The following is a 14,695-nucleotide window of genomic DNA, read 5'->3' as shown; positions in this document are numbered from 1 at the left end:
CGAAATAATAAATCAAACACAAATCCCAAAATACCCCTACCACTACTAGCACACCGGATTCTCTGGTCACTTTACCGACCATTGGCCACTATTCGAAATCCCTAACCTTCTTCCACATACTAACAGAACGGCAGCCACTCCTTTCTCCAGCATCTGCGGCCACTGCTCTGCGGTTCTCTCTCCACCGTTGTCGTGCTACGTAATGCCTCTCCACCGAGACCGCAACCTTTGAGCTCATCGCCGATCTCCTCTCCTATCCTCTGCTCGTATACTGCCTACTTCGGAAACTTAGGTATGCGTTCTCGTTCTTCATCTTCTCATACTTGTCTTCTCTCTTTCTCGAACCTAAATTTGTGTCTCTTGTTTTATTATTTTGCTCTCACCTCTGTAAATTGAGTTTATTTATTTTTAAACCGTGGTATTTTTGTATGGTGTTTTGTGTCATTTTCTGGAATGATAGAACTTTGGCATTAGAATTTCCCTAATGGAATGAGCATTGATGGTGTGTTTCTTCTTCTATTTTTCTGTGCCTATCTTGATACTTGATTTCTGATTATTTGATTATTGATTATTGAATATTGATGACTTTATCGGTTAAGAATACGGATTAGTTGAATTTTTAAATTTCCTTTTTTTTTATCTATGTTTTTTATTAAATTAGTTCTGATTTTGCCTCTTTATGAAAGAATGAACGAATTTAATTTAAGACAAATGGAAAGGTGAAGGCCTTAGTTTGCTTCTGTTTTGCTTGCCATTTAAGTTCACTAATCCATCTTCATTAAACAGAATGTAATAAGTGTCTTGCATATGATTGTTTGCAGTTCTTGATTTATCTTTTGTTGATGTAAGGAGACTCGTTTTTGGCTATGCTATTGATGACCGCTTGTTGAACTAACCATATTCCTGTCTTTTATTATTGTCTATGTAATTTTGTAAATTGCAATATATATCATATCACACAGAATATTATTATTCATTATCATTATTGAAAACGTTGAGAAGTAGAAATACAATTATAGTGCTAAGAATTTTGCACTCTATCAAAACTACGGGTATGAGAAAAAATTTCTTTTTGTTGTTTGTGGTAGAAATCTACTTGATCAGTGAACTCTTGCTCTGTCTATGCTTGAGGAAAATGAAAATGGCATTTCAATTTGCATAATCATCCAAACGTTGTTGATTTATTGATGTTAACCAATGAGAGAAACCAACTTTCTGTTCACTTGTAATGTGTATAATGTGTATAATATAATGATAATGATTTGTGATTTGTTATGCTTTTATCTAAAATAGATTGCTCTGCTATGCTTAATACACGATGTCATTGTGAGTGACAATGGAGTGTTTGTATGAGATATTGATGATGATGATGAGTAGATGGTAAAAAGAAATGCAATAACATGAGTTATAATATTCAACACCAGATTTCTTACATCATCTAGCAATGATTCAACAAAACTATTTGGATTTTTCACACACTTTTCTAACAAAGATTACACAGCATACACTCTTAAATGTTTTTTTCTCCCTTCTCAGCTTAAAGGACTGCCTTTTTATAAGAAAACAGTTGAGTGTTTAAGTGCAAGTAGGTTAGAAGATTTCAACATTTGGGATGCCGTTTTTCAACATTAGCCTTCGTAATTTAACCGGAACATCAAAAGACCAAACCAGCTGGGCAATGAAAGTGTAACTGGTCAAAGCCTAGCACATGGTTGGAATTTTTTATATTGTTTTAAAGAGGATAGGAAGTGTATAAATAAAACATGATGCATGACATTAATAAACATGATGCATGGACATGTACCATATGATGGAGGGAAAATAACGAAGGATAGTGTGAGGAAGATTGGATAATTGCCTCAGGAGATGACTAATAAGCTATCCGTCTGCTGCAATGTTTGTGCTATTAAGTAATAATATAGATTTATGATTTAATATATTATTTTATTATAATCTGGTTATTCCAGATGAACCTTGTTTAAACTGGTTAGACCTCTAAACTTTTGACCTGCAGACCTGGTAGCCTGAACAGTTTGATGTCTGGGTCAGATTTCAGAACCTTGCTATGGAGTGTTAATATGCATGATTCCTGAAGCAGCTTGCTTCTGCTGAAAACAGATTCGCTGCCGTGCCAACGTGATTTCTGGCCACCTGTATGCTATTGATCTTCAGCTCCTCGAAACACTTCTATTCCTCTCTCTCTCATCAATGCAAAATTTAACCCTTTACTTTTGATTATTCATTTTCCTAAACACTCCCACAAAGGTCTCAGTTTTTGTTTGTGATGATGATTGGAGCTGCTGTTTCAATATTCAGGTTAATCGGTGTGAAATTTTGGATTGTTGTTGAGATTCTTTTGTTTTGGTGTGGCTAAGAATGTCATCGGGAAAAGTGGTTAAGAAAGCCAAGTACAAAGCCACTGTGAAGGACCCTGGTACTCCTGGTATCCTTGTATTGGTATGTTTCCTCCTCTTTTGAACCAATTCAATTGCCATTGTCTTCGTACAATTTTACTTATATTGTTTGTTTTTTTTAGTGTATTCTATGATTAAACTAGTGGGACAAGGCTTTGTTGTTGTTTGTTTGTATTCTATGATTAAACTTTGCATGAGTGGGCTGAGTACAAACATGATTCATGTCAGTGCGCAATATTGTCTTTTGATACATGTAGCTGACCCCACCAACTGGGGTAAAAATTTGTTGTTGTCATCTCATGGTCTATTCTATGATTGAGCTCAACCTCTGGAATTTTGACCTGAAAATAACTTGAAGAATGATACAGAAGGTTATCATTATTGATAGATTATGTTTGATATAAACTATCTCTTTGGTACTGTTAAACATTTCTGTTGATGTGCCATATATATAATTGAATTGAGTGTCTGTGTAATATACCTTTGTATTCACAAGTCACAATGCATTGAAATTGGATTCTATATTATTATTATTATTATTATTATTATCAAAAAATTGTTTCTCAGATGTAACAGATCCTATTTAGTGGAATCAGGTTGCTCATTGTTGTGTTACTCCCTCTGTCATTAATTATTTGTACAGTGAGTTTCAAATATACCAAAATTTCCAAAGTGACAAATAATTTGTGACACAAGTAGTATTATTAATATTTATAATGGTAGTCTTGTTGGTGCCTTGTAATTTATGTATAAACTTGGTGATAAGCTTCTAGCTCAGTTGGCACTTGATGTATTGTATTATACTGGTGTGTGATGACAGTATTTGAGGTTTGATTAAATAATTTGTATAGCGAAGTAATTATGTTTGCTACAGATCAATGAATCATTTGTGCTGGAATGTTGTTTCCTCTGTGCAGACTGAGGAAAAATTTGTTTTCAAGCCCAATGATCCTACATCAAGCAACAAACTTGAAGTCGATTTCAAATTTATAAAGAGTACTTATGATCCGTATTTTTATGTTATTGTTAGTTTTCGAATGTTCCTTATCCATGTTGTTTGCAACTTTAATTCTTTGGGCTTGATGTCTTTTCCTTTTTATTGCTTAAAAATTTAGGTCATAAACACACTAAAGAGGGATCAAACAAACCACCATGGCTTAACCTCACCCATTCACAGGTGTTTCATTGGTTTATTTTAACCTCTTGCTACTCCTTTTTGCTGTTGTTCCATTTTTTTGTATACTATAGTTCACTAGTATTAAATTGTTTTGAAATTTTGAATGTCTTCTCATGCTGAATGAACTCTAATTAAAAATGTTGTTCCAGGGAAGTTACATATTCGAATTAGAAACCTTTTCAGATCTTCATGTTTGCCGGGAACTAGTGGGTAAGTTTCTTTGTCATGGAATGACAATATAGGTCTTTTTTCTTTTATTTAGCTTTTAAATGTCCTTCTGAGGGCTTTATTGACTAATATTTTGCACAATTGAATTGTGGCACACTGCCATTCAGCTTAAGTTCTTTATAAATCATTCTGTTTCTATGCATTCACATTGATTGCATTATATATTTATTACTCTTGTAACATTTGCTAGATAAAAAAATGATGCATCATGCAGTTACCAATTTCACGTTTCCATAGATTGCAGTGTCTTTCCTCCTTTTTCTCAATTTTCATCATCCAATTTTATTTTCAATATGAAAGTATCTGATCATATGAAGCAAATTTGGAGTTATCAATTTCATTTATTTGTTTTCTATAGCCTTCCAATGTGTTGTCTGCTTTGTTTGAGCAGGTATTGCCCTTAGCAAGCATGGAGAAGCTGCAAAAGTCGTTTCGGAGGAACAATTGAGTGCTGCTGAAATGGGACAAAGAATTAAGCTATTACAAGAAGATAGGTATTTATTTCACAAAAATGCACTTTGATTCTTTTGGTGGAAAGGGTTAGTTATCGGTGGTCTTGTTTTATTATGGTGGACTCTCTATTTGTGTGCATCGTTCTACTTTACAATATCTTTTTATGAATTTCCTATTCCTTTTTTCTATTTATATATATATATATTTTGTTTCATTTTTGCTGTCTTTGGAACTTGTCAATATGTTTCCTCTTCCAGAGCTTACATCTGTCAATGATCAATGAATTTTATCTTTCATATGTTTTCTGAAATTACTTCCACATGGAAGTGATGCTAAAATCTTGTAACGAGGAGAAATATATTTCTTTATTTTATCAAAATCTACATTGTTCCACAAAAAAAAAAATTCCCTGGTGAATTAACATGGTTTAAATGATAGCAATGTGTTTAATTAAAATCCAAACATACAGAGGCCTTTTTGATCAAGGTGTCTTTGATACCGTGCTTTTACTTCAAATGTTACAATCTCTAATTACTCTGGCTCAGAGTATTGAACAGGTCTCATTTTAGTAATAATAGGAAATTTGAAATTTGAATATGTTCTGCTTGCTATTGGGTTATCATTGGTTCTGATATTCATGCTCCCCTCAATGTTATTGATTTTGCTAAAGTACAACTTATGCAGCAAGTTGCAGAAGCTGCATAAGGAACTTGTGGCTAGTGGAAAGCTGACGGAATCAGAATTTTGGGCCACAAAGAAGGTAAATATTTTGAGTGCAATGTGATGTTAATTTTTATTTTTTCCAGGCTTGCAAATGGAATTTTTATTTTAAACTCTAGTGAGACTTATATGTTCAACAAGGTGTGGGGTGATATTATGATTCATGAAAGGTTTTTTATGCATGGAAAAGAACTATGTGAAGAATCTTGCTATTAATGTATTTTTTCTATAGCACCTTGTTTTTTAAGTGGTTTCCCTAGGAGATATGCAAAGGGATTGGACAGCTTTGCCATATTGGTTTTTCCCTTTACATTTTTCAGTTGTTTTTATTCTTGCTTTCTTTCAATGTAATTTTCTTCTTCTCATGTTAGTCAATTTTTTCTTTCACAACTTTATTATTATTGTTGTTGTTGTTGTTGTTGTTGTTATTATTTTATTATTATTATTATTATTTTTTCAGCAATTACTTGATCGAGATGAAAACAGGAAGACAAAACAACAAATTGGTTTTAAGAATTCTTTGATCTTCGACACAAAGCCTACGAGTGATGGTCGGGTATGATAATGCTTCATTTTATATTGGTTCTGTATCTCTATGATTACACTTGGATGTGTCACTGATCACTACATTCTTGGATGTCTCTATGAGAATGCTGTATATTTGGTATCTATATCTTGTATTTAGTTTGTCTGTTGTCAAATTGAATGCCAGGCTTTGTGCTTTTCCCTTGAGTGAATGGAGGAATAGAAAATTGGATAGAACATGAAATATGATTGGACTCAAGAAATCCCAAACTAAATGTTCCCATTGAAAGACCAATACTGATTCTGCAACTTTTCAACAAGAATAGAGTAGATATATACTACTGCTACTTTTGGTCATGTAAATCAATAATCAGATCATCCTTGGATGGCATTGCAACATTTCTGATAGAAACAGAAAGTGAAGAGAAGATGTGAATTAGATTCTGTTATTGATGATCGAGTTAATGCTCAGCTCATAGTATATATATATAGTTTGACCACAGGGGGCATAGCACAATCATACATTTTTTATTGCTTAGGTTCTTAATTATTCTCTAGAAGCTTTCATAAAATTCTATAGTTGGGAGTTCATTTTTGAACTTCACCTGAAGAGATGGAATTAATTTGTACCATCATCCTTGTGTTTTGGCTTGTCTATATTATTTTGTTTTTGGACTCTATATTCTACCATTTAGCAGTTGCATGCGGTTTAGCGGTAGACTTATTTTCTTGCTATATTAGTTTGGCGACAAGTGTCCGAAAATTAATATTTGATTTAATCAGCTGTTCAGCACTATCGTGGATATTTTTTTCCGTGTTTTTTTTGTTTGATTTATTTTTCTTCTTTGTTGGTTAAGGAAATTCATGAAGATATTTTAAGTTAGTCCTAGTTTTTCACAAATAATGATAATATTTAAATTGTTAGACTAAGTTTGATGTATATAATGAATTATGACTCTTGAATGGGCCCTCATTTGAGGCATTTATAACATGGAAGCAAAAACATACTTTTAGGCCGCCATTATCTCGAGTTTTGAACTTCTTTTTATATTAAGGATAAGGTGGATTTTAGTTTTCCCCAGTCTTATAACTAAAACCTTGTGGAGTTTGGTGAAGGCTAGCAGCCTTTTCTATTTGTAGCAAATTATAATCATAAGTTTCATTGTTTACTAAGTGGTGAAGCATTGATCAACTTTTCGGTTGCATGTGTCTTCATGTATCAAGGAAAGGCCTATAATTGGGTGGCTTAAGAAGTCATATGCCAGGTGCTAGAGAAAATTGGATTTCATACGTATGTTTCAGCTGTTCAGGATATACAACTAGGATTTTGGGTGTGTTCAGGCAGTGATTATTATGTGAATGGTTGAGGGAATGAACTCCACAGCTTATAGGTTTTATCTACACTAAACTAATCATACTTCATAATTACAATGTCTAATAAAGGAGAAACTAATTATCCCTACTTTATTCTAATTGACTCTAATTGATCCTAATTGATACATAAAGGAACTTTATATCAACATTTCCCCTCAAGCTAGAGCATATTATATCATATAAACCAAGCTTGCTACAAATGTAGTTACCATGTGGACCTCTAATAGACTTCGTAAAAATTATCAGTTAATTGATCATTGGAATTAACAAACTTAGTGACAATTTCTTTAGACATAATCCTTTGTCTTATGAAATAACAATTAACCTCTATGTGTTCAATTCTCTCATGGAATACTGGATTAGGGCAATGTGAAGTGCTGTTTGATTATCACAATATAACTTCATTTCTGTAATTGTCCCAAACTTTTCTGAAAGTATCTGTTTAACCCATCATATTAACTCATAAGTGTCACGGGGTGATACTTTGCCTCTGCACTTGATCGAGCAACAGCACTGCTTTTTGACTTTTCCATGATATAAGATTGCCACCAAGAAAGACACAATACCTAGAAGTGGACTGTCTACCAGTAGGAGAACCTGCCCAATCTGCATGATAATACCCAATTACTTGAGTATTTCATTTATATCTGTATAATAGTCCTTGACCAGGGGCTCTTTTGATATACTTCACAATCTGCATTATAGCTTCCCAATTATCAGTGCAAGGGGACTGCATAAACTGACTCACTACACTAATAGGATATGAAATATCTGGTCTTGTAATAGTGAGGCAGTTTAGCTTCCCTACAAGTCTTCCACATCTCCTTGGATCAGGATAATACTCTCCTTGATCAGCAACAATTTACTATTAGGATCTATTGGGCTGCCAACATTTTTGCAATTCAACAGATCACTTTCGTCCAATATATCAAGGGCATATTTTCTTTGTGATATAGCAACGCCATTTTTAGATTGAGCCACCTCAATACCAAGTAATAGAGTTCCCCAAATCCTTATTCAGAAGGTGATGAAATAGATGTTTCTTGAACTGAATTATCCGTTCATGATTATTATGAATAATGACTATATCATCTACATAAACAACCAAATATATGCATTGCCCATGTGAGTTGTGTTGATAGAACCCTGAGTGGTCTGATTGATGCGAGTTGTGTCAATAGTACACTAAGTGTTCAGTTCAATCCTTTTCATTGCAAAATCTTTGAACAATAGAGCTGAATTTGCTAAACCAAGCTCGTGGGGATTCTGGATTATCTTGGACTAGGATGCACCATATATAAGGTCTGTTCAACTAAGATGTGAGCGTGGGGTAGCAACATTTTGGACTTGACATACTATAAGCTGGACTTATTTATTTGTGGTTGTTTGGGTAGGATGGATCACTATCCTCTATCTGTATTTCACTCCATTTTTCTATTATAATTGTATATTGCTTTTCACTAAAATAAGAAAGAAGAAAAAAGTTTATGTGGACTTATTTCTTTACTTTCTTTGTATTATTGTCTTTCCAGATTTTTGCCCTAAAACCAGCTGTTCACCAGGCATTCCTCAATTTTGTGCCTAGTAAGGTATGTTGAGTTAGTAAAATTTGTAATATCCTCCTTGATAATCATTTACATTTGTTTATCAGTCGCTTTGGATAACAAGTCTTTTTATTTTTCGCATTGGTATCCAAACTCAAGATGAGTGAAGTAGATTTTTGGAACAAATATTTTAAAGCTGAATATCTCCATAGTACCAAAAATGCCGTTGCGGCAGCTGCAGAGGCAGCTGAAGATGAGGATCTTGCTGTTTTTTTGAAAGATGATGAGATATTGGAAATTGAAGCTCGAAAGAAGGTCTTTCTTTTGTTTCTGTTATACTCTCCTTGATGATCTTTTGGGTCTCCTCTCTAATATCATTTATTTTTACCTCAGTATTTTTTTCTGCTATTTGTATCTGCATTTGCAGGTTCGGCGGGTTGATCCTACTTTAGACATGGAAGCAGATCAAGGAGATGATTACACTCATCTTCCTGTATGGTGAATGAAACTATTCCTTAGTCTCACATAGGATGTTTTCTTACATTGATTTCATAATTCATGCTAAGTTTGCCCTATTTGAAAGTAAAGATTTGCAACTTGTAGTTATTCTTTGTCAAATTGCAATTACACTTTCCCACTATTTTAGTTAGAGGATAATTGGCAGTAAACTATGTTGGCATGGGTTTTGTTTCATGGATAAAAACCAATATTCGGTAGGGTTTTTCCTTCATTTTTTTAAGACTGGGAACAATGAAACACACAAGCAAAGGGAATATACTTCACTCAGACCATCTTTTAGTCTTGTATGAAGTTGCTAAAGTATGTAAACCAAGTGACAACAGTTCTGCTTGAAATTTTGTTGCAGAAGGCAGTTAGTTAAAGGATTCACTATTTTAGTGTCATTAAGAAGCCCATAAAACTCGCTTTCTGGTGATTTTGAAATAGACAAATATATACTCATTGCTCGGTTGCCAAAGTTGGTTTGAGCCATAAAGTCTATGGGGCCTTAAAGTGTACCTTGTTTACTTAGAAATAGAGAAAAGGGAAAGGATGGAGGAAACTCTTTCTGGGAAAATGCTTAAAAGTGCATTTTCTGTCTTCCTCAGTGTCTTACTTTGTGGCTATGACTGTCCTCCTTCCGTCTGATGATCACCAGTGCCATCCTGACTGACTTGTTCCCTGTGTTGCTGCCTCAACCTCTGGTAAATCTACCCCGCCAAATATGAACTATCCTCTTTCTTTCCCACATCTCCATAATGATGAGAGATCGTGAATTGAGACAAGAGAAGTGCAAGAGCCTCAATTTGTTGTTCCAAAATAAGATAAAATAAAATTCAGGCTCAAGGGAATATGCTACCCTTATATTCTTATAGCTGTTTGGACGAAACCTATAATAAATTGTCTTCATTTATTATCCATTATAGCAAGTCATTCATATTCCATACAATATGCTGCCAATCATTTAGTAGTTAATGAAAAATGTTCCATACATGCATAGTTATCTTTTTGTGCTGTTGGGTAAGAAGTATAAGGGCTGCGTTGTTCTCCTGCATCCTAATATTTTTCTCTCTATTCAATGAGAAGGATCATGGAATCTTCCGTGATGGTAGCAAGGAAATATCTGAAGCTCAAAATTCTCTATATCGGAGAACATTGTTGCAAGATCTTAATAGACAAGGTGCAGTTGTTCTTGAAGGGAAAACTTTAGGTAATTCTTCGGACCACTTTTATGAATTTTCTGCGTTTCTAATATGATTACATTGTATTTTTTAATTTTGATTTAGTATTAGCCATGTTTTATGTCTTGTGTCGATTGTCATAGAGCATGCCTGTTGTACTTTTATATTAATTGTATCTCTATAAGGAGGATAAAAGAAAACCTTTCTCATAATATGGTTAAAAATTTCCAAATTCTCAATGTGCTTTACTCCTATACTGATATTAAAGGTGGTTTCTGATTATGTTCTCTGGGTATTTGTTCAAAGGGAAAATACAAGAGAGAAACTGCATCACATACACCAGCTGTTATTTACCTTTTAGAATAGGATAAGAGCATATGTAGTTGTCAGTGCACATCACTTATCCCACCATACTGTGAGTTATATTCTGCTATGGTAGCATGAATAACATGATGCAATGGCATGAACAGTAATTGAAAAAGCTTCTTCCTGCACAAAGATTTGTGTTTTTACTACCGGTAATAAATAGTAACTATGTGATTGGTTTTTCCCCCCCTGGAAATATAATGGAGAAGTTTTCTGTTTTGAAAGTATGCAACTTGTTCTGTTTCAAATTTTCTCTTAATTGAATTGGATAGGACCAGACCATATTCCATTGTGTTTGTGTTAGATTATTTTCTTGCTCTCAATGGCCTAGTCTGATGAGTGGGGTTTCAAAATACTAATGTAGATATAGAAATGGAAAACCCAAGAGCAGCAGCAGAAGTTCTTGCCCGGAGAAAACAGGGTTAGTCTGGCTAACTTCTTTGTTGCTCATTTCCTTTCTATTCACGTGGAGAAAGCTCTTATTCAATCCACTATATAGAATCCGATGGGGTTGTAGAAGATGAAAGACGTAACAGAATTTCTAAGATGACCCAGATTGAGGATCTTCAGGCTCAGGATGATCATCGTTTTGCACCACTCTGCATCAAGGTCCAACTTTGTCTCCAGAATTAAGTGCCAATTATTATTGTAGTACTTTTGTCATATAGTTCTAGTGAATACTCAAATAATAAAATTATACTTTAATTCAATATTTTCTTTTGGGCTTAAAATATTTGTTGTTTTTTATGACTTTTATGTTTGTTTTCTTACCAGGATCCTCGTGACTATTTTGATTCCCAACAAGTTAATGCAGTAAAAGCATTGGATGATTCCCAAGCTGGAATGGAGAAAATAAAATGCAGTTTGAGTTCCGAGGAAGCCTACAGCTCTCTGAGGGTGTCCATATCTAAGATCAAAGCTTCAGGATTAAGGGATCCTTTATTTAGTCCTGAGGTTGCTCTCAAGGTAATGACATATTTGTGTTGCATAATGCATAATTCTTTCATTTTAAAGATAAAATTTTTGAGTAGTGGACAAATGCATATTATATTTTTATCACTCTATATTATGCTAAGACAACATTTTCTCCTGTCTTGTTGCTTCCCTTTTAACTATGATTCTGTCATAAATAATGAAAGGTGTTTATTACTTTTCAGGTCCTTAATGAATTGACCAAAAATATCTCAAGCACCAAATCTCATATTGGGAAACATTCTCAGGATAGCATCCTTGATATATTGCCCACCTCAACTAAGGAGAAACTACTAGATGTAAGTTAACCCGTATTAGTTTTGAGGTCTTTGGAAAGGGAAAGATGCCAAGCAAAAAAAGAATAGAAATGGATAGAAAAGAAGGAAAAGGAATAAGGGGATAATCTTTTCAATTTTTGTTTATTATTTGAGAAAGTGGCATGTGTTGCTCTTATTTTCAAGTAGTATGGCTTTTAGTTTTATTTATATTGCCAGTTTGGGTTATCTACTTATCCTAAATGCCCTTATTTATATTTCTGTAATGTCTCCTTCCTTCCAGCATTGGGTTTGCAGTCAGGAATTGCTGAGGCATTTTTGGTCTTCATATCCAATTACAACACAAAACCTTGCAAATAAGGTAAATGCTGAGCTTTTGTGATTTCACTAAGAACTCTTTATTGTTGCAAATTGCACCACAAAAATGTTGAGACAATTATTTTCTGAGTTCATCGTATATCAATTGATTTTGTCGTGAATGTTATTTTTCTATTTATTTTTTTCCTGCTACCCTCCTCTCTCTCATCCCATTGATTTTAAGGAGCAGTGCTTTCAGAAAATGATATTATAGTTTCATATTTATTTATGTCTCTTCTAATAGTTTGGTGCCTACTTTGTAAGAAGTTCCTTGACATATGGGATATTCATTAGCTTGATAAGTGTCCTGGTTAACCAGTTTTGTCAAAATTTTGGTTGATTATATAATCAATTTTGCTTGCTTTAATAATGATTAGTCTTCATATGTGATGAGCTGCTGGGTTTCATACTCATAATATGCAATTACCTTTTCAGGCTAAATAATATATGCAGACGTAGATTTATTATTTGAGTTTAAAATTCTAACATGCTTAATCACTTGATCAGATTTAGTTATAAGATGTTATATAGTAACTACTAAACTATTATCTTCACCTTGTTTACTTATGATTGAGGCCTAACTTAATTGATCAATGGAGATTTTGATGTCTTGCCAAGGAAACACTAAACCGAGCAGTTAAAACAGTAATATAAGTAATGTACGTCATATGAGTTCGTGATGTTTAATGATTCCGAAATAGGTTCCAAGGACTACTATTAATAGATAAATTTTGTTGGTCATGTAACACTGATTAATATTCTGCTCGGATCAGTCTTTCATTGAGCATTACTTCCTTTTCTTTTCTAAAGTTAATTATTATTGACACTGCAGTGATTGATTAGTTACGGGTTAGATGTGATGAGAGGGTTTCTATTGGTTTATGTCATTGATGGTGACGTGCCCTTATATGCATATGCTTCTATCTTTATGTAGTGATTCATCAAAAATTGCCCTGAATTTCATTTTATCATGTCTAATGTCTTGTTCATGTCAAAATTAAATACAGACCAGAAGACTAAAGGATGCCATATCACAAGTGTATTCTAAACTTGAGGTATTCATTTAGCAACAAAAAAAAAAAAATCCACTAGCATATATTCTCTGTATTAGTTTCATTAGTAGTAAACATGTAATTTTTGTGTTAACCTGTTCCCATTTTCTTTTTGGTTGATTCCCAGGAAATAAAGGTATCTGCAAAGTCAGACCTGCGGCACCAGGTTTCCCTTATTGTCCACCCTATGCAGCAGGTAACCATACTATACTCATTTGACCATGTTTCATTGTTTGGTCTTAAATTTCTGCTTGTCCTGCCTCCTAAGTACAGGAGGTAAAATTGAGAAGTGGAATCAGTTTTTGAGTAAGTTAATTATTATATTTTAAAGATGGGGAGGGACATGAAAGAAAACTATTATGTTATTATCATTTAATTGAATAAATAGGTTTTGGAGAAGAAAATCATTGAGCACTTTCCTGACCAACCAACCCCTCCCTCATACAGAGTTGTTTTTGCCACCTAATTCTTTTGTCTTTATATTCAATTGGATGTATTTTCATCAATAGAATGCCGTGAAAAAATAGGAGGATGTATTTTCATTAATGATTAATCCCATATATTGTAAAGTAATTGAAGTTTTAGGAGGATTTCTTTTCCAATCTTCTTGTCAATGCATTGTAACATTTATAGTTAGGTACTTAGGTTTTGATTTTACTATCTTCATCTTACTGGTCAATGTTCTCACAAAATCCCCTTTTGATGAATGTATTATGCTATCATATTTTTTTTTTAATTATTTTCCGATATTTAAACAATTACATCCAGATTGTTTAAATCCTGCCTTTACAAGCAGAAAGTCCTAATTGTCCTAGTTAACTCATTGTATTTTGTTACTATTTTCGAAATCCCTGGTGCTTGTTGCCTCTTATTGACATTTGACAACGATAACATTTTTGGTGCAGGCTCTTGATGCTGCCTTATTACATTATGATGCTGACATTAGGAAACGAAACGCAAAAGGAGCGAAGCCCAACGGTTTTTAGGAGGCATTCCCCAGCATCATCCCAAACACAGTTTAGGGATGTAGATTCCGACAATTTTGCCGAGACATGAAAAGCCATATTGCTATTCTTCTATATACCATGGTGAAAATTTCAAGTAGCAGTGCGAATCTTATTATATAGTTATTAGTTAACATGCAACACAGAATTAACATAGTTCCTTACATAGTCCAAATGAATTTACATACAAAAATTTGCGCATTTAGAAGAATTTAGCTCCCACACGTTGTATTATTATGTTACTGCTGCTGCATGTCAAAGCACTGCTTCCATTAAATGAGAACTGAAAAACATGGTTAATTTGATTGATTTATGCATGTCCTTTTATTGAAGAATATGTATATTAATATCCTAAATTAGTCTCTAAGGACTGCTTAGTCTGACATTTTAGTTCGTAGGAAAATTTAATTACGAAATCGGTCATTAAAGAATTATTTTGGTATAATTATAATCCACATGTTAGTTTCACCATGATGGATAACGGCATTTGCCTATGTGGATTGTTAAATTGTCACATACCGTTAAATGTCACGTATATAATATTGGACAAATTAG

At 33.7% G+C, this 14,695-nt stretch overlaps 1 protein-coding gene across 1 annotated transcript; it reads left to right on the top strand.

Annotated features, from left to right (window-relative positions):
• Positions 7-14,451, top strand: LOC107638232 (probable RNA polymerase II transcription factor B subunit 1-1). Its single transcript, XM_016341390.1, is given in 21 exon segments — positions 7-292; positions 2,015-2,153; positions 2,317-2,457; positions 3,332-3,410; positions 3,530-3,591; positions 3,741-3,801; positions 4,211-4,313; positions 4,957-5,032; positions 5,453-5,556; positions 8,387-8,480; positions 8,595-8,750; positions 8,863-8,928; positions 10,020-10,143; positions 10,845-10,901; positions 10,980-11,089; positions 11,255-11,446; positions 11,638-11,751; positions 12,011-12,088; positions 13,092-13,139; positions 13,264-13,332; positions 14,042-14,451. Coding segments are annotated over 19 exon segments (1,755 nt in total). The 5' UTR covers positions 7-292; positions 2,015-2,153; positions 2,317-2,376; the 3' UTR covers positions 14,123-14,451.

This window comes from Arachis ipaensis, chromosome B04, assembly GCF_000816755.2.
Source record: "Arachis ipaensis cultivar K30076 chromosome B04, Araip1.1, whole genome shotgun sequence".
NCBI lineage: Eukaryota > Viridiplantae > Streptophyta > Magnoliopsida > Fabales > Fabaceae > Arachis > Arachis ipaensis.
This window is presented reverse-complemented; position numbering and strand designations above follow the sequence as displayed.